General features: G+C 37.4%; 3 protein-coding genes across 3 annotated transcripts; 1 reads left to right on the top strand and 2 right to left on the bottom strand.

Moving 5' to 3' along the window:
- Positions 1-703: 703 nt before the first annotated feature.
- On the bottom strand, positions 704-16056 carry LOC117296043 (COP9 signalosome complex subunit 2). Its single transcript, XM_033778903.1, has 12 exons — positions 15979-16056; positions 14712-14825; positions 14439-14516; positions 13278-13331; positions 11507-11668; positions 10666-10743; positions 9213-9387; positions 7433-7611; positions 6639-6789; positions 4714-4796; positions 3225-3283; positions 704-1724 (listed from the first exon to the last, which is right to left on the bottom strand). The coding sequence occupies exons 1-12, from the start codon at positions 16030-16032 to the stop codon at positions 1580-1582; spliced, it is 1332 nt and encodes a 443-aa protein (XP_033634794.1). The 5' UTR covers positions 16033-16056; the 3' UTR covers positions 704-1579.
- A 186-nt stretch (positions 16057-16242) lies between these two features.
- Positions 16243-18612, top strand: LOC117295837 (outer dense fiber protein 3-like). The gene is made up of 4 exons (XM_033778609.1): positions 16243-16464; positions 16762-16872; positions 17021-17134; positions 17293-18612. The coding sequence occupies exons 1-4, from the start codon at positions 16404-16406 to the stop codon at positions 17772-17774; spliced, it is 768 nt and encodes a 255-aa protein (XP_033634500.1). The 5' UTR covers positions 16243-16403; the 3' UTR covers positions 17775-18612.
- Positions 18613-20609: 1997 nt separating this feature from the next.
- Positions 20610-26058, bottom strand: LOC117295920 (cyclin-dependent kinases regulatory subunit-like). The gene is made up of 3 exons (XM_033778713.1): positions 25870-26058; positions 23160-23287; positions 20610-22499 (listed from the first exon to the last, which is right to left on the bottom strand). Exons 1-3 carry the CDS (start codon positions 25926-25928, stop codon positions 22435-22437), a joined length of 252 nt encoding a protein of 83 aa, XP_033634604.1. The 5' UTR covers positions 25929-26058; the 3' UTR covers positions 20610-22434.
- Between the last annotated feature and the right edge of the window lie 160 nt (positions 26059-26218).

Consider the following 26218-nt stretch of genomic DNA (forward strand, 5'->3'; position numbering starts at 1 on the left):
GCTTACAATCACCATTCTTTGCTTACATGGCACGACAGAATGCCGTGTTGTGTGGAGTAGACACACGCACAAGCACAAATTCCCTGCTAACCCTTGGACTACACTTGACATAAGCTCGGAATTCCCTACGCCGTAAGCCTTGATTCTTTGCTCACTAACGATCACCATTCTTTACTTACATAGCATGACAGAATGCCTTGTTATGTGGAGTAGGCATACGCACCAGCACAAATTCCCTGCTAACCCTTAGAATACACTTGACATTAGCTCGGAAATCCCTACGCCGTAAGCGTTGATTCTTTGCTTATGGTAAGCAGAGCCATGATATTGGGCCCATATTGTTTTACCACTCAACCCAGAGGCAAATAAAATAAGAATAAGTAATACAAAATGTCTTGTTCACTGAATTTACTCTCATTAATCCAAACATACAGAGAGATCTGCCAATATTTGTTCAAGTTCTTGGGTTTTATTTCCCCTATGTGTTCTGTGAATCCAAACTCTTTTTTTTTCTACACAACCATACTGCGCTCTGTTGGTGTTTGCCATTCCTGATAATTCCGGTCTAAATGGAAGAGATTGCATTACAGCAACATTGTTTTATTTCACCATCATCAGACAGATCAGGGGTCGATTTCATAAAGCAATAAAATTCATCGCAAGACAATTTTTCAGTATCACCATAGTAATTTGTATTGTGACATCACCATTTTCATAGCAACTACGATTGATTTGCAGTTACGATCAATCTTAGATCTTTGTGAAATCAGCCCCAGATCTTTCTGTTAACAACCATAGTCAGCTTCAATGTGGAGGGTAAACATGGACAAAACTAAAGCTTTTTGACAAATGGCCTTTGTGCTCAGGCTTATGTGCTGCTTGTGTCTTGGTGGACTAAGGTAGCCAATGGGGCTCAAGCAGAGCATATACACAGTTGACTAAGTTGCCATTGGTGCTGAAAGGGTTTAATGAAATTTATATTTCTACATCAGTGACAAGTGGTGAGTGTCCCAAGGTATGTCCAGGGCCTAAATGTTTAGCAATGCTTTCATGAAATTTGGGCAAGTGTCTGTTTTGTTTGTGCCGAGTTAGGTCTTCTGCTTAAAATATAGATACAAATTGGAAACTTAAGAGAACAATTTTCACCGACTTTTGACAGAGCCAAAAAATTAGCCCCAACTGGGTTTGGAAAATATCCAAGCAATGGGAGACTTTTAGATGGTCCTTTTTCACAGTAGCGTGCGTGCTCAGGCATACGCGCGCAATAATGAGCATGCACGCAACAGAGCCTCAAAAAAGGACTGTTATGTCTGCTGCCACCAGCGTCTCAAAGTCTCCTAGTGCAGAGTCCATTGCTCATGGTATGCTCGTCTCTGCTGTATGAATAGCGCCCTCTTTTGGCCATACATACACAGACAGAATAAACTTCTCCCATCACATTTTCCAATGTAACAAAGTGAACTTCCAAAATACAAAAAGAAAAACACAAATGAAAAATCCATTATTAATTTTTTGTCTTCTTAATTTTTTATAAACATCTGATTGGTGAAGGAGGAGGGGGGTTAGAACGTGCTTACTATCACGCCATCTTGTTTCCTACGGATTGTTGTAGAGACGCTAGCTGGGCCGTCCACCTATCCAGTGCCTGGTACCTCGCTGTGTCCTGAGAGTGGCGATCCAACTCCAGTAATTGGTTAACCTGGTCTATCCGCCCACATATTGTACTGCAATGAAAAAGACAAATAAACAAATTAGTCATACACTACATGGTTCATCATTGGAACCATTATGAGATTTGATTTTGTTTTAATGATAGACTGCTAACATCACAAAGCCAAGGAAAGCCACTTCAAGGTGAGGGCTACACTTAAATGATTTGAGCTATTGACCCAAATCAACTGCCACCAGGGGCACATAGCCACCTACATGTACTACTGGGGCTGAAACAGGGTTACCCCCCTCACAGTCAATAAGGAATTAAGAGCTACTTAACTGATTTTGGCTATCAGTCCAAATTAACTGCTGCCAGGGGCACATAGCCACATGCTCATTGGGATAAAACAGGGTTATCCCCTTCACAGTCAGTAAGGAGTCTGGCTGGTAGAGCAGAATGCACTACCTTCATTCAAACTACAATAATCGTTGTTGGCCAAGGGTCTTTTCAACTTGCAATGTAGTGATTGTGCATGAATTAGGAAATCTTGAAATCTGTGATTCCTCATGGGACACTAATGCAGGTAAACGCAGGGCACTTAACCATAATTGCTTGGTATGAATGGTGCATGATGTTTCTTCAGTTCTTCTAATCTCGTTCACATTATAAATTAAAGAGACAGCTTTTCTAAGCAAAGTTCAAGTTATACACTGTTTTCCTTAATAAAAAATTGCTGAGTTGTTTTTATAGATTAAACAAGGAAGGTGGTGGTAGCACTTAAAGGCTAACTAATAAATAATAATAAATAATAATATTCGGTTTTTATATCGTGCGCGCTTAATACACCATGTCTCAAAGCGCTTCCAACATTATTACCCTAATCACTGGGCCATTTCATTCCTTAAACCATCTCAGCTCCCTGCGGGAGTATACAGCCTATGCTGCCAAATATGTAGCGCACTAAGCTAAAGCAACCACAAGAACCATCTCTGCCCTCACAGGTACCCATTTACCCATGGGTGGAGAGAAGCAACTGCAGTGTCTTGCTCAGGGACACAAGTGTCTACTGAATAGAAACACCACAGCTTGAGTTTGGTGCTCTTATCCGCTCGGCCACGACTCCCCACAAAAAACTGCATGAGCTTTCGTGGCAACAACTACTGCATCAGATGCAACTTGGATCAAACTTGGACACCCCTTGTGGTAAAATTATCACATTTCATGATACCTGGAGGGTTGAAAGAATTAATCTCTCCCATGCCAATGGTGTAATAACTTGCGTTTACAAGCCAACAAAAGCTGTTTTACTCTCGGTAAGTAGCAGTAACCATGCAATTTTGTGTTGGCCATCAGTAAATATGTGTGAATGTTTAACAGTTTTCTTTATCGACTATAAAAATAATGGCAAGATATTTGTCTTTTATAATCGTAAACTTTCCAGATAATTTCATGGATTGCCAACCATGCGAGCAACTGCAGCTACAAAGTAGTACATGTAGTACGTGCAAAATGAATCTCTGATGTCCAATCATTAGCTTCAACTGTCTGTAATAAATTGAAGTTGACTTACTTATCTAAAATGCATTGCACCAGCAGGCTTTCTACTTCTGATACATCAATGTTCAGCTCCTGTAAGGAATACAAAATGTAATTCAATAAATATGCATAATTTTGGGATGAATAGTTTCTGACTGGGTCCCTGTGCAAAGATATTGACAAAAATAGGGAGGCCGACAACATAGGGCTAGCTAGTTCAGTTGGTAGAGCGCCGGCATGCTAATCTGCATGTCGCAGGTTCAAATCCTGCTCTGGTCAATTTTTCTCTGTTCAACCCCAAAGTTATTTAATTTTCCCAGTCAATTTCCCTTGTGGTTTATTACTTGATATACATATAGGATGTCACTCATTGCTATCCATCTAGACCAGTTCACCTGATGCAATTAGCCCCAATATGACATTGTGTCCATCCTGAATGCTTCACCGAGCTAATAAGCCGAGCTCTAGCCTGTTTCTGTGCCTGCCTTTGCGCTCCATTGAGCCAAGCCCAACTACCTGTTCATCTACAAGGCAGTACTTATTAGGAGCAAGGGTCCAGCATCTTCCTGAAGATTATCAGAGCATACTTATCGAAACGTTGAGTTATCAACTACTTGTTCTTCTCAAAAGAGATTTACACATGGTGCTACTGCAAACCTCACCTAATTAAGACCATGGTTGCGCCATTTTTGGCCAGGGTCAGATTCCCTGAATAGAATATTTGCCAAAGACCAGTGTCCTCACTTGGTGTATCCCATCATAAGCATAAAATAACAAGCCTGTGAAAATTTGAACTCAATTGGTCATCACAGTTGCAAGAAAATGATGAAAGAAAAACACCCTTGCTAGACGAATTTGTGGGCTTTCAGATAGGAACAAAAGACTTCTAGCTAGAAGTCTTTTATTATTTTAGTGAGAAATTACCTCTCTCTCGAAAATTACGTTACTTCAGAGGAATTCACTTCCCACGATGTTTTATACTACCAACAGCTCCCAAATGCTTGTTACCAAGTCAGTTTTTAAGTTAATATTTGTGTTGAGTAAATACCAAACGAGTACGTTCCCTTTAAAGGAACGTTACAGAATTGGTAAGAAACAAAAATCGTGAAGATCACAGATTTACATAAAACATACAAGGTCTAATGATGATGATAGTTGAACACATCCCTTAAAATATTTCCGTCTGAAATGTCATATTTGATGAGAAATAAATAATCTAACTTCGCGTTTGGAGTTAATCGCTCAGTGAGTGTTTTATTCATTTTTATTTTGGCATTGATGCAATGCAAAATTTGCAATTGGTTTTTCACTATCTTCTCGTGACCCAGATGGCGGATCGATCTTAAACTTCTACAGGTTTGTGCTTAAAGTGCTTATACTGCCAGCAACTGTTTTGTTAGCAAAAACCAATTCTGTAATGTTCCTTTAAAGCAAGCAGTGTCATAAAAATGTATCTAGGTTACTAACAATTTCAATGACATACATTTTTAAGTACTTGCATGTGCTTTAGAGCTTATACTTACTCGTGAGATAAAAGGAATATGAATTCTTGTGTAGGGTTTGATCAATTTAATAAGCACTTGAGTACGGATGTTCCTCAGCAAATCTGTGGGAAGAAACAAAGGAAGATAAGCTGTGAATATGATCTTCAAAGGCAAATAAGGACAAACGCTGCCTGAGATATAAAAACTGTATGGGTGCAAATGTCTGTAACAAGCAAAGAGGGAAATTGACACATTGCTGTCCAACCTAATTATTCAAAAAACGTAAATCATCCATTCATAAATACCTCAGAAAGTTTCGCTATTCTCATTGGTGGAGAGCGCGTCACGTGGGTGTGTATAAACCTTTGTTTATGACCAGTAAAAAGTGTTGAAACATGGACGTGACACGCGAGCTTGCACCTGTAATTATAAGACAGTTTCTTCATTCCTATTGGTCGAGAGCAACGGCTGAAACAGTTGTGCCACATCACACGATGCGCGCGACGCGCACAGCATTCCCTTATAAGGAGTTGTTTACCCGAGGGTGGCGGAGGGCCTTACCGTTTCATAGCTTGAGGGGTGTTGTGTTGAAAGAAATCATTGAACAATTATAATTTTTGCATATGTTTTACTTCTTCACCCAAAGTGTTGATGTTCTTTTACCGAAAAGGTATTTATGAATGGGAATCAAAGTGTGTTGAATCGGTTTTGAACTAGTGGTTTAAACCTGCCGAGGCCTGGTTCTTGATAATTTACCTCGACTTCGTCTCGGTAAAATTATCAAAAACCAGGCCTCGTTGGGATTAAACCACTACATGTAGTTGAAAACCTCTTCACCGCACATTGATTCCCTTATTCAACTTCCGATTCTTTTAATAAAGTTTTCAGAAGACTTATACTCAGTTATTTGCCGGAACAATTAAAACATCAAATTGCAGAACGAGCAATAAACAAAATTAAAAGGAGAACCATTTAGTCAACACTCCAAGCAAAATGTTAAACTACATTATCCTTCAAAATTGTCCTTCCTTTAAAATTAAGAAAGATGCAATAAAGTCACATATGAAAGTTTTAGCTTAAAGGGTGTATGTACTTTTTGTAGGACAAAAAACACAATGTCCACAGATTTACACTTAACTTACACAGTTTGAAGATAATGATAGTAGAAAACTTCCCTGAAAATATTACGTGCTGAGGTGCTGTAGTTTTGGGGAAATGAGTAAAACAATGTCATGAAAACAATTTTGGTCTCATGAGACCAAAATTATTTGAAGCATTTACAAACGTATTTTCATGACATTGTTTTACTCATTTCTTAAAAAATACAGCACCTCTGTAAGTAATATTTGAAGGGGAGCTTTCTACTATCATTATCTTCAAACCCTGTAAGTTTAATGTAAATCTATGGACATTTCGAAAAAGTACCCAAATCCTTTAAAACATCAACTATTAAAAAAACGTCAAGGTATTTGCATAAGAACATAGAATCCATCCACATTTAGCGAGGCGACAGCCGGTACCAACCAAATCTCTGGCCGCAGCATTTGCATAAGAACACCAACCCGCAGAAACCTGAGAAACAATTCATGCATGAATCATTCCTCAGATTCAAATGCGTTTGGGGGAGAAATTATCCAAGCCATACTACCTCGAAGGGAATCTTTTCTCAAACTAGTTTATATTATATAACACCCAAGATAGCAAATACAAGTACTATTGCACGCTACGTCACTCACCGTGCATTTTTCGTTCCATCCGAAAAGTACTATTGCACGCTGAGTAAAAAAAATCCCTGCGTGCGCATGTCTAGTCTTTGGTAACGCAGCAGTGTTACAAGGCACATACTACATTCGGTGTCTGCGTGTCTCAAAATAGAAAGATTTGTAGCCCACACTGGACACTGAACTGGCCTTCAGGTGTCTTAGCAAATTGCATAAAAACAAATTATCTTGTGGGATTCTCACCTTCAATGTGTTCCCTGATGAATGGATCGTCCATAATGTTCCGCCGGTTATTCTTTAAAATCTTCTCAAATTCATTAATGTCGTTATTCTGATACGCACTGACCAGGTTTGTCATCGCCAAGATTTCTGGGTCATTTTTATATGGTTTTGCCTGCAGAGTGGGAAAATAAAGAGGTTTTTTCTATCAAGGCAAGTGGGGTAAATCAAAAATAAAGTAAGTCCCAAAAAAGGTAAAATAAAACACACCACTCAAAATTGCATGATTTTCTGAAAATGTTACTGTAATTGTCGAGTTCAAAAGTTTAAGTAAACCTGTCCTTGTAAAATGATCATAGAAGAAGGTTTATATTTTGTTTCATAGTTTCCACATAAATTGAAAAGTTGCAAACAATTGTTATTGGCTTGACGTTTCGACCCTAGCAGAGTCTTTCTTGAAGGCTAAATGACAACACAACAAACATGAACAGGTAACTAAGTGTAACATAAGCAGTGAAGTGGAAATTTATACATGAATGGGGTTAGAAAGCATACAGGAAAAAAGCAAGGGTAAACAATGAATAGCAGGGGGGTGTTGAATGGAAAAGTTCAAACAAATAACAGAGGAAAAAGTTTTGATATGTGCCCCCTGTTTTTCAAATCAAAAGTTATTAAAAATATCTTGATTTTTCTTATATCAAACTCCTATAAAATCCAAGCTTGTATGTTTTATTTGATGTACAAATTGTGCCTGCTGGAAGTCAAGGCTCTGTGGCTCTTTTTGTAAACAAATGATGTAACATGTAACATAATTGTACCTCTTGTGATTCAAACGGGTTGATATCGGACTTCATGAGCATGTTGGCTAAGACCAGGTACTTGAGACACGTTGTCCTTCTTGGGCTACCTGATTCATCGTAATTCTTGAATGCTTCAAAGAAGTCCGTGTGTGCTTTCTCGTATTCACATTCTCTAAGGTGCATCTTTCCTCCACATTCTACACATAAAAGACATGAGGATCATGATTAATCTTTTCGGCATAAACGTTCAGTTGTTAAATAATGCTGCATCTATGGTGCACATTAAAAGGCACTAGACATCTTTGGTACTCAAAATATATGTTAGCACAAAAACTAACTTGGCAACGGAGAGCTGTTGAAAGTATAAAACATTGTGAGAAACAGCTCCATCTGAAATAACATGGCTTTTGAGAGAAAGAGGTAATTTCTCACTAAAATATTTTAATCTGAGAAAGCCTTCAGGCCCAAAGTCTTTCTCAGGCATCTGAAAGCTAACAAATTTGTGCAACAAATGGTGTTTTTCTATAATTATTTTCATGCCACTTCGATGACCAATTATAAAGCCAAAACTAAGTGACTATTTATCCACTACAGTACGTACCTCTTATATAACACCCATAATGAGTGGATGTAGAATGGCTGATTTGATCTGTAGTGACTGTTCATCCACTACAGTACGTACCTCTTATAACACCCATAATGAGTGGATGTGGAATGGCTGATTTGATAAGTAGTCACTCTGTATCCACTACAGTACGTACCTCTTATAACACCCATAATGAGTGGATGTGGAATGGCTGATTTGATCTGTAGTGACTATTTATCCACTACAGTACATACCTCTTGTAACACCCATAATGAGTGGATGTGGAATGGCTGATTTGATCTGTAGTGACTATTTATCCACTACAGTACATACCTCTTGTAACACCCAGTATGAGTAGATGTGGAATGGCTTGATTTGTTGAATTGTAGTCACTATTTATCCACTACAGTACGTACCTTTTATATAACACCCATTGTGAGTGGATGTGGAATAGCTGATTTGATCTGTAGTCACTATTTATCCACTACAGTATGTACCTCTTATATAACACCCATAATGAGTGGATGTGGAATGGCTGATTTGATCTGTAGTGACTGTTCATCCACTACAGTACGTACCTCTTGTAATACCCATAATGAGTGGATGTGGAATGGCCGATTTGATCTGTAGTCACTATTTATCCACTACAGTATGTACCTCTTATATAACACCCATAATGAGTGGATGTGGAATGGCTGATTTGATCTGTAGTGACTGTTCATCCACTACAGTACGTACCTCTTATAACACCCATAATGAGTGGATGTGGAATGGCTGATTTGATCTGTAGTGACTGTTCATCCACTACAGTACGTACCTCTTATAACACCCATAATGAGTGGATGTGGAATGGCTGATTTGATCTGTAGTGACTGTTCATCCACTACAGTACGTACCTCTTATAACACCCATAATGAGTGGATGTGGAATGGTTGATTTGATCTGTAGTGACTGTTCATCCACTACAGTACGTACCTCTTATAACACCCATAATGAGTGGATGTGGAATGGCTGATTTGATCTGTAGTGACTGTTCATCCACTACAGTACGTACCTCTTATAACACCCATAATGAGTGGATGTGGAATGGCTGATTTGATCTGTAGTGACTGTTCATCCACTACAGTACGTACCTCTTATAACACCTATAATGAGTGGATGTGGAATGGCTGATTTGATCTGTAGTGACTGTTCATCCACTACAGTACGTACCTCTTATAACACCCATAATGAGTGGATGTGGAATGGCTGATTTGATCTGTAGTGACTGTTCATACAGTGCTTTCAGTTTCTTATTATTCTTCTGTGCTGTGTACATCTGAATCTCCAGTGCATAGATTTCTAGAAGCTGTGTTCCTTTCTTCAGATCGTCTGTTCCGTCTTTTGTCTGTAAATGAAGCGAGTCCAGAATATGTTTAATTAAAAATATAAAGCATATTTACAATTTTGTTATATAGGTCATATTTCTAACAGAGTTTCCCAAAAGTGTGAATTTTAGAATGTAAATGGTCGTTTCTCTGTTAAATTACGCGACTTTGTAGCACACAGTTATGATTTTATTGCAGAATGGAGTTATGACCTTGTTGCACAGACACAATGATTTATTGTGGTACATGTACATGTATATAGACTTTGTAATTTTGATATCCACTGTTAATTAACAGAAAATAAACTGTCCTTGGGTCAATTTCACATTGAGTTAAGACTAGTCTTATCTTGAGTTCTTGACGAATTACTCGTCCTAACTTAAGACTAGTCCTGGGATTATTTAGGAGTCATCAAAACTTAAGGCTAGTCCCAAGTCAGGACAAGTAACTCATCCTACTTTGAGATAAGACTAGTGTTATTGTGAAATCCACCCCATGCCACATGCTTGTGCAGTTATTTTTAATGCATTTCCTCTGGAAAGTAAAACATCATGGCTCCATTTTCCTCTTTTTTTTCGGCAACACTCAGAAATCGTTGAGCATACAGTACTTTGTAATCAAATATCAGTGAAAGGTAAAAGGAAAAACTAATTTGTACCTTAATAAGGGAATCAATGTGTGGTGAAGAGGTTTTCAACTAGTGGTTTAATCCCAACGAGGCCTGGTTCTTGATAATTTTACAGAGACGAATCTGAGGTAAATTATCAAGAACCAGGCCTCGGCGGGTTTAAACCACTAGTTGAAAACCGATTAAACACACTTTGATTCCCATTCATAAATACCTTTTCGGTAAAAAAACATCAACACTTATAGTCAAAAAGTAAAATTAATGCAAAAACTATAATTTGTCAATGATTTCTTTCAACACAACACCCCTCCAGCTATGAAATGGTAAGGCCCAGTCAAGGCCCTCGGGTAAACAACTCCTTATAAGGGAATGCTGTGCGCGTTGCGCGTGATGTGGCACAAGTGTCTCGGCCGTTGCTCTAATAAGCACAGGTGCAAACCCGCGTGTCACGCCCATGTTTCAACACTTTTTACTGGTCATAAACAAAGGTTTATACACACCCACGTGACGCGCTCTCCACCAATAGGAATAGCGAAACTGTCTGAGGTATTTATGAATTTACTATTAAGAGTAACTCCTCAGATACATGTAGATGCAGATGCACTGCACATTAAAGAGCTCGAATGGTAGAATAGTAGAATGGTTTAGTTTTCTGACTCTGAGGTCTTACCTTACACGCCTGGTGTAGCTGTTTGAGGATCTTGGCAAGTTTGTTGAATTCTTCTCTGTCAAAGTACAGCTTGCCCAACTAAAGGTTATAAAAACAGGTACACAATAAAATAATAATGTTCAGCCAATATTTAAAAAGAACAAGCATAACATCAGTAGTTGTTGTGCACCTCCAGGGGTGGATTTCACAAAGAGTTAGGACTAGTCTTATCTCGAGTTAGGACCAGTTACTCGTCCTAACTTAGGACTATCCATGCAATTTGTATATCTCCTAGGACTAGTCCTAAGTTAGGACTAGTCCTAACTCTTTGTGAAATCGACCCCCGCTCTCTTTAAAATCACTTGCATGTCACAACTTCATTGCACTGCTTACCGAATTCTGCGCTTACCATCACCATTTCCAGCTTCCCTGATATCTACATTTGCGGTGTAAGCTAAGCACACTGCTTAATGCTGTGTACATATGCACACAAGCAAAATACCTTGCTAACCTGTGAAACACACAGATGTAAGGGCTACAGGGCAGAATTTACTGCTTTTACTGATTTACCTGTGAGCGGGTCGTGAAAAAAACCCAGAAAACTTGTCCGGATTTTGGGCCTGCACTACAGAATGAATAACAGGCTTTGTACGACAGCGTAGACAAAATATTAACAGAAACATAGGCAATTTTCAGTGTCAAAAATAAAAGGCAGAGCTCACAAGACAAAAAGTATAAAGGGGAAATTTAAAAAGCGGATTTCCGCTATAAGGCGGAAGTCTCACAGGCCTAACAAGGGTGGATTCTTTGCTTACGATAAGCAGAGCCATGAAATTGGGCCCAGATCATTTGATATTTCTACCTTTGTGTTTGTTTTAAACCACAGCCGGTCATTTTTGGCATCTTTGAGGGCCATGAGCGTCGTCTCGTAGAATTCTTGCAGGAGGGCCATGTTCTTAGAGGTGGAGATGTAATCTAAGATGCTATTGATGGACTTTTCTGAGTAGTTCCTCGTTACCGCACTCTGGTAAAAAGAAAGGGTGGCGGAATAACAAGGATTATCAGAATATGAACAAGATCATCACATTTAACTCAATTCTTTTGTCAAGAACTCTTACAGCTATTAGCTGAAAAATAAATCTTATTTTTGTCATTGAATGGGGTGCCGTGGCCGAGCGAAGAAGAGCATCGGACTCAAACTCTGTTGTTTGAATCCCAGTCATAACACGTGTCCTTATAAAAAAACACTTAACCATTATTGCTACGTCCTTCGGATGGAACGTACACTGTATATCCGTAAGTGCAGTGTGTTGTGTATTGACATTAAAGAACCCAGTAGAGTTTTGGCAAAGAGAAGAGGTTCATCCTGGTGTTCCAGGCTTGATAAGGAAAAAAGGTCTAAATACTGAATGTTGGAGCACCATGAGCGCACTGATTAACCCATTTGAGCGTTACAGTATATACAGCGCCATAAAGTATACGAACGGAGTAAAGAATTGTCGCACGTTGTGCATAATGCCTGCAGACTGTGCACAATGTACAGCCTTGGAGGAATTCTAATAACATGGACAACTTTTGCCAACAGAGGGCGTTGCGGTGCAAAGTTCATTGAATTATTTCTTGATGTGCGTTGTTGACTGATCGTTGATTCATGAAGATTTTGTTGCAAAGGGAGTTCAAAACATGTTCAAATCAACCGACCCCCTAACCACGAAGTCATTAAAGTTGTTGTTGATGGAAAAGAGATAATTTAAGGTAAAAATTAAGATTTTAAATCCTCCAAAAACGCAATTTTAAGGGCTTCACTTACGTTTTTGTGGGTTTTTTTTGTGTTTTTTTTGAAAATTTTGTGTGTAAATACATGCGGGCCAGTGAAAAAACCTGCGTGCGATCGAGAATTTTGGTTGACTCGTCCGGCGGACGATTGAAAAAAAAAGTTAAGGGAAACCCCTGTGTAACATGTACAAAATCCCACCGTGGTCTATTTACAAATAATGGATCAGCAAGTGTTAAAAATTACCAATATTGTTGAGCTGTTTTTGAATACTTGAGACAAAAATTGTATAGATTCTGTATCCAAATGGTTTTTGTTGTTTTATTATGATCGTTATTGGAAACCATTGTATGGGCTTGTGATTGGGCTTAGTATATTATGCAATTTATAAGGGGCTCTAGTGGTGATAACAATTTATAAGGGGTTGTAGTGGTGATAACAATTTATAAGGGGCTCTAGTGGTGATAACAATTTATAAGGGGCTCTAGTGGTGATAACCATTTATAAGGGGCTCTAGTGGTGATAACAATTTATAAGGGGCTCTAGTGGTGATAACAATTTATAAGGGGCTCTAGTGGTGATAACAATTTATAAGGGGCTCTAGTGGTGATAACAATTTATAAGGGGCTCTAGTGGTGATAACAATTTATAAGGGGCTCTAGTGGTGATAACAATTTATAAGGGGCTCTAGTGGTGATAACAATTTATAAGGGGCTCTAGTGGTGATAACAATTTATAAGGGGCTCTAGTGGTGATAACAATTTATAAGGGGCTCTAGTGGTGATAACAATTTTTTGGGTACACCTTGGGTGAACAGATTTTTTAAAATAAATTTTAAAAAACCCAGCTCTAGCCTCACCTTGATGTAGGTTAAAAGCTGCTTGTAGCGTTTCATCATTTCTTCATAGTTTCCCTGGAGAAAAAAATCTTGACAATTGTTAATCATTCATGACATGTGAAGATTAGAGCATAGGACAATATTAACTCTTTCATAGCCAAGGTCATACATGTATTTTATCTCTGTTATGTATTCCAAAAGCGCTAGTATCATACACGTACAATCTTTTATATTGTACTCAAAAAGTGTCATCAATCGAACATGAACATGTAAGACCTAATAATAATAATAATAATAATAATAATAATAATAATAATAATCATAAACATTTCTATGGCGCTCTACAATTAACACAGCGCTTCACAAGATAAACAAAATAACATAAGTAGAAAACAAAACAAAAGAAAATTACAAGAGGCTCTCAGTGGGGAAACAAAAACGTTTTGAGAGACCCCTTGAAGATCGAAATAGACTCTGCTTCACTGACGTCACAGGGCAGTTGGTTCCAAAGCTTAGGAGCTGCATTGAAAAATAGATTGTCTCCAGCCTTTTTATAGGAGCGAGGAACAACCAAGCGTGTGACGTCAGAAGCAGAGCGGAGCCTTCTACAGTCTTCAGAATGACCAGTATTGTAGAGGATAAAGTTTTCTGTGAGGTATTTTGGTGCTTGACCATGAAGACATTTGTAAACATAGTGTACAGGGCTTGTATTTGGGAGGAAAATCAACAAGACCGCAGGACTTGTAGCTCAGAATGTTTACTAGACCAGAATGAGAACACAGTTCAATTATCTAAACTGTTTGATTTGACAAAACACTAAGAAAAGATTCATCTCTTCTGTTTACTGGGTGATACTCAGCAGGATTGAAACATGCGTGAGACTCAATCTCAACATTTGAAAATCATTCTGTCTCTTGAGGCAAAGATGTTGAATCGATAAAAACAGGAAGACCATCAAACCAAAATTCGAGCCAAGATGTGTTTCGTAAAGATGTTATCAGGAGAGGGCATTATCACTCAAATAATACTATTGACTTTGGCATGTACCAAGGAATCACTAATCAGCAAAATACATTCTGTTTGGTGAGAAGATCGACTCAGAATTTTTTATTTTTTTTTTAATCCCAAGTGCAGGAGCTACACAATTGAAATCCATAAAACATGTTATAACTGGACACTCACCAATTTAAAGTTGATCTTAATCATCTGTTTGAGTGCCTTGAAACCCCAGTCTCCTTTGTCTTCCTCAAGGTCCAGTACCTATCATTCAAAAACAGTGAAAATATCAACAACTCTTCAATACTTAAATAAAGGAATAAAAGAGTAGGCGACGAGGGAGCCGTTTCTCACGATGTTTTATACTATCAACAGCTCTCTGCATGTTAGTTTTTATGCTCACAATTTTTTAAGTAGTTACCAAAAGTGTCCAGTGCCTTTAAAGGCTGTTTAACCTACCCGCTGAAAGCTGTCCAATGCTGTCCGTGGATCATCTTCTTTGAGAGCTTTGGAATTGTAATATTGGTTCTCTAAATCAACGTCAGGTTCTGAATTACTGTCTTCTGAATATTCCTGTGTAAAAAAAAAAAATTGTTTATGCAAAGAATTATTCAAACATTTTAGTTTTAGGGTATGAATACCAAATACCTACAAATTATATAAAATAAAGCCTATAATGGTACCAATGCCTATTCCAGATTTATTAAGGAGAAATAAACATGTAATTTTGACAAGCAGGACTTGAATTTCACGCTTGAAGGGGCACAGCAATTTCCCTGGGGCACTTGAGGTAAATTTGTTTTTGGAATAAATGTAAATTTGTTTTGGCACTTTGCAAAGTTACCTTTATTATAATTGTAACAAAACAAATTCTACGGAAATCATTCTCTAGTTTTACAATAGTAGGCCCAACTTGTGAAATTGCAACTTGCAAGCAAAACAAAGGAAGGTCCTGATGTTTTCTGTCGGTTTTCTTGTATTAAAACATTCAGAGAGGGACATTTTTAAAAGGATTTCACCTTTTTTTAATGTTAAACAGTTAAATGTCCAAAAACCTTATTTTAAAGTGTATAAAAAGTGTTCATCTTGAATTACCGACTAGTTGAAAACACAAAAAAAAAGTTTGAGCTAAAGTTTTAAACCATTTTGGCCGCAAAAAATCCAGGCCGATCGATTTATTTGTCTTTTTTTTTTATTTGTTTGAGCTGTGTAAGGGGTAACACTAACAGTAAATACAACATTTATTCTGTTTTGCTCTTTATTGAAGCCTTACAAGTAAGTAACTAGATATCATTTGGAAAAGTTTCCGTATGGCGCCACCACTTTTTCATTCGATATAAAACAAATAAGTATCTAATTTACCTCAATGAGATATCCCTTTTTGTAAAAATCAGTGAAAAAGTGGTGGCGCCATACGGAAAGTTATCCTATCATTTAATAAAAATGTACATCACTTATGTTTGATCTTTGATTTTTAACTTATTGAAATGGGTGTGGAATTATGAACTGACTTGGGGCGATTTGGTTTTGGGGCGATTTTTTTAGAGTCTGGTTTGTCAATAACACAATGTCATAAAAAGTTCACCGTGTGACTTTTATTTAGTGGTGAATTCTAGACAACGAAGTTACTTCAGATATCATTCAGATACAATTTGACAAATTAAGAGCTACTTAAGTCCTTCTGAGCTGTCCCTTCTGAGTAATTCTCATTGTTTTAGCGACTCACCAAATCATAATCCTCCTCTTCATCGCACATGAAATCATCATCGGCGTCCGACATCTTGAAAAGTTACAGACTTAAAATATTGCGCCCTCTGTTGACTTAACTTCTAACCGAATTAAAATACCTGGACGTTTCCAACGTGTTGGTGGCGCTATACTAGTAAATGAATATTCATTTTTCGTTGCCAAGTAGCAAACTTCTCTTGTGCGTCCTTAGTGATGAGTGTAGTTTACTGGCAACTTTGTACACAACGCACACTACAAAAACACCTGTTGCACACTCATCGGTAGTCATTCATCACGATCGTTCGCTACAGTCAGCGTCAGCTACTTTACCCCGAGTGTGCCACGTACAACTAACGAGTCTGAAGTAACTTCCTCCGATTTTTAAAGTTAAATTCAACGAAATAAGACAGCAAGCAAGCAATAATGGAGAAATCAAGTGGAATAAAGGAAGATGGAAGTCCAATGATTGCTGCAAGAGAAAGAGGTGGGTAGACTTAATGACATCGACGTTTTGTCTTCACTATTTTTTAGAAAAGTGTATTTAAAACTTCGTTCATCATTCTTCCAAAAAACAAAATAACAAAACTTTGAGTTCCTGTCGCGAGTCGCATGTCTACATTCTTTATGCATTGATTGAATTTTAAAACTTATATTTATAAATGATGTGGAAAGAACCTTTTAATTATTGAATGAAGACATAACAAACAAAGTAGACTTTCAAGTTAATTTATTTGTGAACTGTGCTGATGTTTATTCTTACCTTTTATTTCCTTTCTATCAGGACCTGGCCCTGGTCGCTATGGACTCCCATCAACATGTGGTGCTGTACAGCACGACTTCACTAAACACATGAAACCATCCTACTCCTTTGGCAACAGACTTGAAAATTCAAGTAAGTAGTTTTCCTTAAAAGTTAAAACTATAGGCCTGCGTGAGAGTTTATAATAGAAGTTTAAAAAGAAATTTATGCCTTTAATTTTAAATGATTTCTTAATCCTATGTGGTGTTAATCAGTTTTGTTTTTGCCCCTTGTTTTACAGTGTTCGGAAAAGACATCAGTCCTGGACCAGCACATTTCATCAATCCAGCCATTACAAGGGGTGGCAAGGATGGAACACCAGCATACTCCATACTAGGCCGTCAGAAAGATCCAAGTAAGTATTTTTGAAACTTTTAAGTTCAAAAGGTTAATTGTGCAAAAACAAGCATTACACTTGAAGCGAATCCCACTGCTTATTTTCTTTTAAAAGTTTTTAAAACTGAATTTAAATGCATTGTTAACTAATTTGTTTTGTTTTCTTTTTCTACTCAGATACATTTATAACGCCCTCACCATACGCTTACAGTCCAGAAAAGGTGCACCCACAAGGTGAACGTCACGCCCCAGCTTACTCCATGAGAGCACGCACACGATTCAGGAAACGAGACCAGAGCCCTGCTTCCAACAGCTACACTCTTCCTAATCTGATTGGACCCAAGGTGCCAAACAAGAAATCCTGTGCCAGTTTTGCAATGACATCGCGCCCCAAGGTCGGAGGTTACTTGGAGGATATGTCCAAGACACCTGGACCTGGTAGTCACAACGCTGTCCACCCGGATATTACAAAACAGAAGAAGCCTCTTTACTCCATGCTTGGGAGGAACGTTATGCCAGGTGATGGGACCAGGAAGCCCGGCCCAGGGGCTCACAGTCCTGAGAAAGTTGTAGTTAACAAGAAGAAGTATCCAAGCTTCTCCCTTGGAATCAGACATTCAGAATTCGTTTGTCCGCTCATCATTGATGTCACAGACTAAAAAAAACACTTTGTTTGTACTTGTATATTATTTTAATTGTTTTTAGAACTTGCCAGTATGTTTAAATTCAATATCAGGGCCTAGTCTTACTTTATTCAAGAAACTTCAATTCAATACTGACTCTGCAAGGAGTATGATTTCCCAATAGGAATGAAACAAAATGTTCACAGAAAACAAGTGCTTCCAAACTTTCCACTGAAGACTAGGTCAAAAGAGTGGAGGTAATTTTATGTGTTTATCATCATTTCAACTTGTTATGAGGAACAAGTAATATGTCAGTGCAAAAACATTTTCTCAATTTTGCAGTGTTTCAGGCAAGAACAAATGGTATGTGCAAAAACATTGAGACTTTTTAAATATTTTTTAACTTGCATGTAACTGAACTGCTGATTTAGGAAACGCACTGTTCGCTGACACAACAGATTAGCGCAACAACAATTTCGCACAAGTTTAGAACCACCTCGCGGCAATTGAGGTACAACTATAGTCAACCCTCACTATGAAGAGCATGATATAAAGAGATTCTGTCAATTAAGTGTACAATAATGTATATGAAGGCATGAATCTTAGTATGCTTTGCATTTGTTCTCTTTATCGTGTATTTTACCCCTTTTTTTTAAAGACACTGTACACTACATGTATTGGTAATTGTCAAAGACCAGTTTTTTAAAATATTTTATGCATATAAAAAAACTTTGAGAATTTGACTCAATTGGTTGTCCACAGTCAATTGGTTGTCGAGGTAACAGGATACCTAATGGAGGGAAAACAACTTTTTCCACGAATTGTGTGCTTTCAGATGCTTATATTTGGGACCTCATAATCTATTTCTGAGGTCTCTAAATCAAGAACTTGAAAAAAATTACAATGTTTTATACAACCAACAGCTTCCATTGCTTGTTGCCAAGTGAGTTTTTATGCTAACAATTATTAAGAGTCATTACCAATAGTGTCCACTGCCTTTTATATCACAATATTTCTGATAATGAGGTATAACTTGGTCTATTCAAGAACTTTTCCAATTGGCTCAGACATATAACTTTGTATTTTTAGTTCACCACTCAAATCAGGGTCCTAAAGTTATGATGCAATAATTGTGTGTGAATGCAAGTCCAAAGTCGACTTTGTTTTGTTTTAAAGCTTAGACAGTCAAGTCAGGACTTGTGCTATTAATTGAAGATGGTTTTGACTGTTGCAACATGCTTCACGAGGCTTGTATATAATGTTTTGTAAATATTACATTTTAATCAGAGATATTTAAAATTAACCAAGTGTCAACTATGCAATGATACATGAACATGTACATGTACATACACATATTAGATGGAGATGTGCAAAACAAGAGTTGTTGGTACTTATTATCACAAAGATAAAATAAGACTGTGTCAACTTGATCAAATATTGAGTTTGGATGTTATATTCAATGTTATGCAATGTTGTCTTGTGTGCTCAAATGTTACAATGGTTTTGATGCAATTTTGTACATGATATTGTACACAGAACAATGTATGTACATTCATATGTTAATGCTGAAAACAGAAATAAACATGTACATCCTGTATACAATACAAAGCTTACAGTTGTATTATATTTAATATTTTTGAATCTGTTGGGGGTTGTGACATATGAATTTACAAGATGGCCCCTGAGAACAAAGATCTTTTAAGATAAACTGCAATCAATCTTAATAGCTAAGCTGAGTGTGATGTCACAATACAAAATCACTACACAGAATTTTGGTGCTTTGTACAATTGAGCCTGGGAAATGGTTGACCATCACCTCCCCCCCCCCCCCCCACTTTGTTCACGACTTGACACGACTCTTGTTATTTGACTTAAGCAGCCCCTTCCTACCCCCACCCCCTTCAAATCCATGATTTTTCAGTTTGAAAAAAAAGGGCTGGGCTGAATACATTTAGACAATTTATTGGATGGGACACGTCCATAGAGCTATGTACATGTATTAAGACCTATATAGCTCTATGGACAGGTCACAGACTGGCTACTCTCTTTGAAACTGTTTTGTTCAAAAAGCAACGGGAGAGATAAAAAATGTTTTTTCTTTTAATGTCGGAAAATATAAATTGCCCTCCTTTCATATGTTTTATAGAATTCTTAAATCTTGATTGTCTGGTGTTTCAAATAAGCAGTGAGAAACCCATTTTAGAATTCCTAAATTGAGCACACAATAGACCTAAGTGCTTTCAGTGGAACAGCTACCAGAGCCGTTCACTCTTAAAGTGTTTCATGGTTTCAAGGATCTTTTCCCACAGCCTTGACAGTCATTTGGAGGTTGTTGGTTCAAATCCTGGCCCGTCTTGTCAATTTGTCTTTGTTCAACCCCAAATCATTTCAATTTTACCCAGTCAGTTTCCCTTGTTGCTGTACATGTACCGTTTACATTTATGTACGTAGCAACAATGTGTAGACACACCTTTTGTTTGGCATAACAGAGGAGATCCACAGATCAGGGCACACCAATGTACAGACCATGTGACCTTTGTTTACATTATTGTTTGACATTTGGCTAGTCTGGCAGGCAAGATACTGTACTGGTCATATGGGAAAGTTAACATTTTGTGTCATAATTTCCACATAAAATCCAGGAGTTATGAAAGTAAAAGCTGGACAAGTTTTGAGGTGCCCCCTTTAGTCAAATCAATAGTGCAATCTCCATAAAATACAAGTTTAAATGTTTTCTTACTTGGGCCGTTTACAAATCGTGCCTGCAGAAAGTCCAGGCTCTGTGGCTCTTTTGTAAACATGTGATGTCACAGGTCACATCGTCTATAATACAAGATGTCATGTTGAAGAAAACACTATGAAGCACAGCTATTGAATTATACAATCAATATGCATTGTTATTAAAAACATCAAACTAAAGCAAATTAAACACAATTTCAATTTATGAATGCCTAGGTGCAAAATAATAACTTGTTGTCTTAATACTTAATCTTTTCCCAGGCGTAGATTTAGAACATTTGACTGTTTGGATGATAGACATTGCTTGTTATTAATGCCGGCTGTCCTGAGATTGTCTGAAATGTGGTCAACTTGAGAAAATTAATTGAATATTTCCTTGCAGAAAGTATACATTGTACAGTGCTGGCCTGGAATTCCACGGGGGTCATAGCCTCCGTTGCCTTGGCCTTTCATTGTGCCCCTTCAAATCTTTCCCATACTTTAGGATTTTCCAAATGGAAGTGCCCGTTTTCCTGGCACTGTACATGTACATTGTTCTTGCATTTAGGGATACTCCACAATTTATTTCAGCTTTTATTTTTATTCATGCCTATACTTACACCAACAATATTGTAAAGTAATGTAACCATTCTTTTTGGAAATAGCTCAACCGAGACCTTTAGTTTCTAAATCGTCCTCAAAAGAATGCTACATAATTATTACCTTCTTGGTTTAAATTATTTTTACTTATAACTATTACCCCCAAACAAAGGAATGATTAATTTGAGTTAAGATCACATACAACTAAAAATACACCATATTGTACCAAGAAGAGCTAATAAAAGCATACAGTACACTAAATGCTTTGAAAACGACAACCCCAACTTATGTTACTTGTAAGCCATTACTTTTTTCTTTAAAGTTAGTAGTACATTGAACTACAATGTTTTCTTCTTCAAAATACAACGGTTGATCAAACCTTCATTTGGAATCCAACTATCAATAACGTTCGGTGAACAATTTCATACCTTATTAAGAAAAAGAAGGAAAAAAGACTAGAAATATTAGTTACAAATGAAAATGAGCTTTAATAACAGCAGTCATCTTTATGGAAAAGCAAAAGTAAACATGGCATGTACACTGATTGCAATAACTGCCCTATCAAAAACTGCCTTGCAAAATATAAGCTGAGTAATTTTAAGGGGAAAAAATGAACACAGAATTTGCTCTTATACGACAAGTCCACATGCTATTTCACTATTCCACATTATTGTAGTCTGCATTTCGTACCGAACAGGATGCTTTTCAACAATGAACTAGCCAGCCGGACCACTTGGAGAAACTTTTAAAAACAGGTCCTCATCAGGTGATTTTTTTTTAACTGACCTTGCATTGGTCAGTGGTTCACTGTTAAGGGATAAAGCTGTCCATGAACAGTAATGATCTACCCAAGTACCAAGAACCAATCAAAAGAAAAAATCAACTAAATGATTATGAAATATATATTCCTTAGTTTTTTTAAAACCACATTAAAATAAAGATAGGAATCTTACACAAATTTCTTTTGAATTTTCCATTTTTTTTAAAGAAATTTTCTGATAACCAATTTGTTGATGACAGTTTAGCATTATGAAACAAAACAAAACACAAATGAATGTAACAAAAGTTTTCAAACATTGACAAAGCGTCAGCCCTTAGTACGTCAATTGAATAAATAACTATCGTTGTCCAGACCGAGTCCCATTGACTGCTGGTGGAGTTGATGTTCAACTAGTCATACAAATGTTGAATTCACACTTGTCATCACTGTCCATGCAGCTAGCACTTCCATAGCCACATGAACCATCCAATCTATTTACAAGTTTAGTATTTACATGGAGTGCACAGGGTGTGTTGGAGCTCTGTGTGTATGTATTGCTTGGAGATCACAGAACCCATCCTGGTTGATTTACAAAACAAATGTCAAGCTGTTCCAAGATCACAAATTCTGTACCTCCTGTAGTGGCTTGTGGTGTGGTCTTCTGAAGAGAAGGATGTGAGGCTCTGAAATGGACAAGACAAACAATGAGAAAAGCTTCCAGGAGTTGGGAGAGGCCAGGCTTAGGGTGGGGGTTAAGTTCCGTTAACGTTGGAAAACCCACTGTCTTGGTTTGCCAATGGCCACTGGATTGTGTGTCCACTGTGTTTTAGCTGCAGACCCAAATCATTGTCACAAGTTAAAAACAGACATCTTAACTTCATAAAGTTTTGTAGTTTTGTGTCTATAAACACCTCAGAGCTGATTTGACGAATGAACATTTGCTTTGTGGCACAAGATTGAAAAAAATGCATTTAAAAAAAATCCAAGTTACTTTCGGTGGCAAGTCTGATGCATTCAAAGTTTATTTTAATCTAGTTTATAAGCCACATATCCATGATTTGTGAACTAATCGACTATTAGGTGCATGGATCAACGTACTCAATGATGATTTAAAAAATAAAGGCCAAGGTGAAGTTTCTCACTCCTAGAACTGATAAGCTTACTTAATGGGGGGGGGGGGTCCTGAATAATTATTTGCAGGCCTGGGTGTGCCCAGAATGTTCCTGGAGGGACTGTGCATCATTTCTCTAAAGAAAACTTAAAGGCTCAAGGAGTATGATTTGTGGGGAATCCTTAATAATCAGGAAATACCCAATATCCTCAGACACCACATCAGTTTTTACCTGGCTTATGGGACATGTAGTGTACCCATCCCTGGCTTTGCTGAACTCCAATTCTTCTCCATTCTTCCTCTTTCATCGTCCGATCTTTTGACACCAACTTGGCAATCGTTTTTGGTAGCATAACATGCCTAGAACAAAAGAATTTAAATTAATCACATATGTTATATCTTAGAAGTTAGCCAATCGTCATTAAAAAAAGCCTCTTGGTACCATTTGGACCTGTCCAGAAATTATGTACATGTAGCAAAGACAACTAAAACCAAATTTGGTTTTTAAAAGAAATACAAAATAAGATTCACACAGAAGAGCATGGCACATAGACATCATACTAATCTCTTTCTTAAATGGAACATGTAGTGCACCCATCCCCGACTTTGCTGAACTTTGTGGTGGAAAATGTAAGTCATATCCAAAAGTGGGAAATGCATAGTTGTTCCAGTCCGATTTGTTATAGGGAGCCTATAAACCGTATTGAATATGACATCACCATTCAAATATCTGCTCTACAACATCTGTGTGTGTGTGTGTATGTGTCGTACAAACCAAACCGGGAACGCTGCGTGCTTGATTGATGTATGATCATAAACAGGAACTTTTTAACGTTGGGAGCTGCATTATTTCACAAAAATTACGTATTTGTGAAGAATGTATGCGACCAAAACCACCGTCCGCAGAAAATGTGTGCTGCCATGGAATGTGAAACTGTGGAAATCAGGTAAGATTTGAATTATGAAGCTTTGAAAATGTTCCGCCCCAGAAATCCAGGAGGTCACTGTAGTATAATACATGTATACGAAAATGTAACGCCGCCAGGGCTAACCTGAGCAGTACTTTATGAACTACACTTAGCTGTTAAGTGGAATTTGTTTTGCAGACTGCAAATATTTATGCCAGAATTTATGGAATTGTGGATAAAATTGTGCACAAAATGTGCATTAAAAAGTTTATGTTCTCTTATTAGATTTCCGTTTGTTTAGACTGGAAAGTTAGGAATGGTAAGTAAAAAATAAGTTTCATTTTGCCAAAAATTAATAAAATAATTACGATTGCAAGGTTTTTTACACGGACAATCGGGTTACAGGAAACTACAAGTACACTTTGGTTCTTGCAAGCAATTGCATGATTGAAAATTTTGCAAACTTTGAACACTGCATTTTGTTCAAACATAAATGCCCAACCTTTCTCATGATGCTGTGAGGTTAAAAGGGTAAGTTTGAAGTAATGTTCTGACTGTAAAATTTCTGTCTGAAGCGACACTATTGTTCCAAAACTTGGTTTTGGGAAAATGTTGTAAAAGCAAGGTTAGCCCACGAACTGTAGTCTGTTCACTGTACAGTACAGTATGTCAGTAAGAATTTATAAATGCTTTTGAAAAAGCATAAGTCACACTTAAAAAATTAAAACATTGTAAGAAACTTAAATAAACTGTTATTTAAATTTTTAATAAATATAAAACTTAAAAGAACATTTTAAAGACAGTGGACACTATTGGTAATTGTCAAAGACCAGTCTTCTCACTTGGTGTATCTCAACATTAGTTGCGATAATCGTAACCCTCCATCCTCCCGACGGTCGGAGACCGGAGGGTTACGACACAAGACTGATATTATCGGTGTAACTAGCAGTTTTGACCAGTTTTTGCCAGACTCGTGATCAGCAGGCAGGCATGTACATGTACATGTACTGTATGAACATCGTGCGTGCACAAACTATACAGCTCGTAAGTACCGTGTGCTGCTCCATACCCCCACATGGTTGGGTCACGCTGATTGGTTGTTGCCAAGCAAGTGCGACGTTCAAAATCACTAGTTGACCCCGCTTTGGATTATGGATATATTCGGTCAGTCTTTTGGTAAGTTTTTGTCGTTTTTTCTGCCAAATATTTTCATGATGTTGTTTTAAGGGTTCCAGATGACGTTGTCATACAATAAAGATCAACTCCATGTGTTTAGAATGTCTGTCATGATTTTGGAAAGTGGAAAAAAAGGACGAATCTGATCACGAGTCTGGCAAAAACTGGTCAAAACTGCTAGTTACACCGATAATATCAGTCTTGTGTCGTAACCCTCCGGTCTCCGACCGTCGGGAGGATGGAGGGTTACGATTATCGCAACTATCTCAACATATGCATTAAAATAACCAACCTGTGAAAATTTGAGCTCAATCGGTCGTCGAAGTTGCAAGATAATAATGAAAGAAAAAAGCGCCCTTGTCACACGAAGTTGTGTGCTTTCATATGCTTGATTTCGAGACCTCTTAATTCTAAACTCTTGAGGTCTCGAAATCAAATTCGTGTAAAATTACTTCTTTCACTTCAGAGGGAACTGTTTCTCACAATTTTTTATACCATCAAACTCTCCCCATTACTCGTTACCAAGTAAGGTTTTATGCTAATAATTATTTTGAGTAATTAATTACCAATGCAATATTATTATTAATTACTATTATAGTGTCCACTGCCTTTAAAACTATTTATTATGGAAAAGATTGACTAAAGTAACAGTGAGTTAGCAAATATTTTGTATTGGTAATCACAATGTGTACTATACTATCTCATTTGGCAATCAGGGATTGCTTAATTCATTTTTCAAAAATCAATCCTTTTGTTCTGCATATCCTATGCATGGATGGCCATGATGATGCAGGACACCACCCCAAGAATGGTGCCATCCGTCAAAAGAACATTCCTCGTTTGTTAAAAAATACTTACCTATATTCGTAAACATCGTCATAATACTTGTCTGAATAATATATATCTTTCTGTGACATATTGATGAAAACTGTCGTCGAATGATTTCGAAAACTGCACAAATTAGATACTCTTTGCTGCTTATTGAATCGAGCGAAAATCTTTCACATCCAGCCAGTCCGAAAATTAAAGTGCAAAAGTGGCATTGCCTGATTTTAAACCAAACGCTCAAAAAGAGCCGCTGAACGTGATTGGTCAATGTCCTCACTGTAGCAAGAAACACAAAGAACAACCCCATGTGATTGGTGTATCCGGACCATGTGACTTAAAAAGTAAGCTGTCTTTTACAATGGCAGGGTACCAGTATAAG

The sequence above is a fragment of the Asterias rubens genome, chromosome 10, assembly GCF_902459465.1.
Source record: "Asterias rubens chromosome 10, eAstRub1.3, whole genome shotgun sequence".
Lineage (NCBI taxonomy): Eukaryota > Metazoa > Echinodermata > Asteroidea > Forcipulatida > Asteriidae > Asterias > Asterias rubens.

What these genes read in the sequence shown, in the direction of transcription:
- LOC117296043 (XM_033778903.1), bottom strand. Translation starts at nt 16,032, where the DNA reads ATGTCGGACGCCGATGATGATTTCATGTGCGATGAAGAGGAGGATTAT. An exon ending in CATTGGACAGCTTTCAGCGG is followed by an intron (nt 14,517 to 14,711) that starts GTAGGTTAAACA and finishes TTTGAATGATAG; the next exon opens with GTACTGGACCTTGAGGAAGA. An exon ending in ACCCGTTTGAATCACAAGAG is followed by an intron (nt 6,790 to 7,432) that starts GTACAATTATGT and finishes CCCACTCTGCAG; the next exon opens with GCAAAACCATATAAAAATGA.
- LOC117295837 (XM_033778609.1), top strand. Translation starts at nt 16,404, where the DNA reads ATGGAGAAATCAAGTGGAATAAAGGAAGATGGAAGTCCAATGATTGCT. An exon ending in CAACAGACTTGAAAATTCAA is followed by an intron (nt 16,873 to 17,020) that starts GTAAGTAGTTTT and finishes CTTGTTTTACAG; the next exon opens with TGTTCGGAAAAGACATCAGT. An exon ending in AGGCCGTCAGAAAGATCCAA is followed by an intron (nt 17,135 to 17,292) that starts GTAAGTATTTTT and finishes TTTTCTACTCAG; the next exon opens with ATACATTTATAACGCCCTCA.
- LOC117295920 (XM_033778713.1), bottom strand. Translation starts at nt 25,928, where the DNA reads ATGTCACAGAAAGATATATATTATTCAGACAAGTATTATGACGATGTT. An exon ending in GACGATGTTTACGAATATAG is followed by an intron (nt 23,288 to 25,869) that starts GTAAGTATTTTT and finishes CTTTTGTTCTAG; the next exon opens with GCATGTTATGCTACCAAAAA. An exon ending in CTACATGTCCCATAAGCCAG is followed by an intron (nt 22,500 to 23,159) that starts GTAAAAACTGAT and finishes TGTCCATTTCAG; the next exon opens with AGCCTCACATCCTTCTCTTC.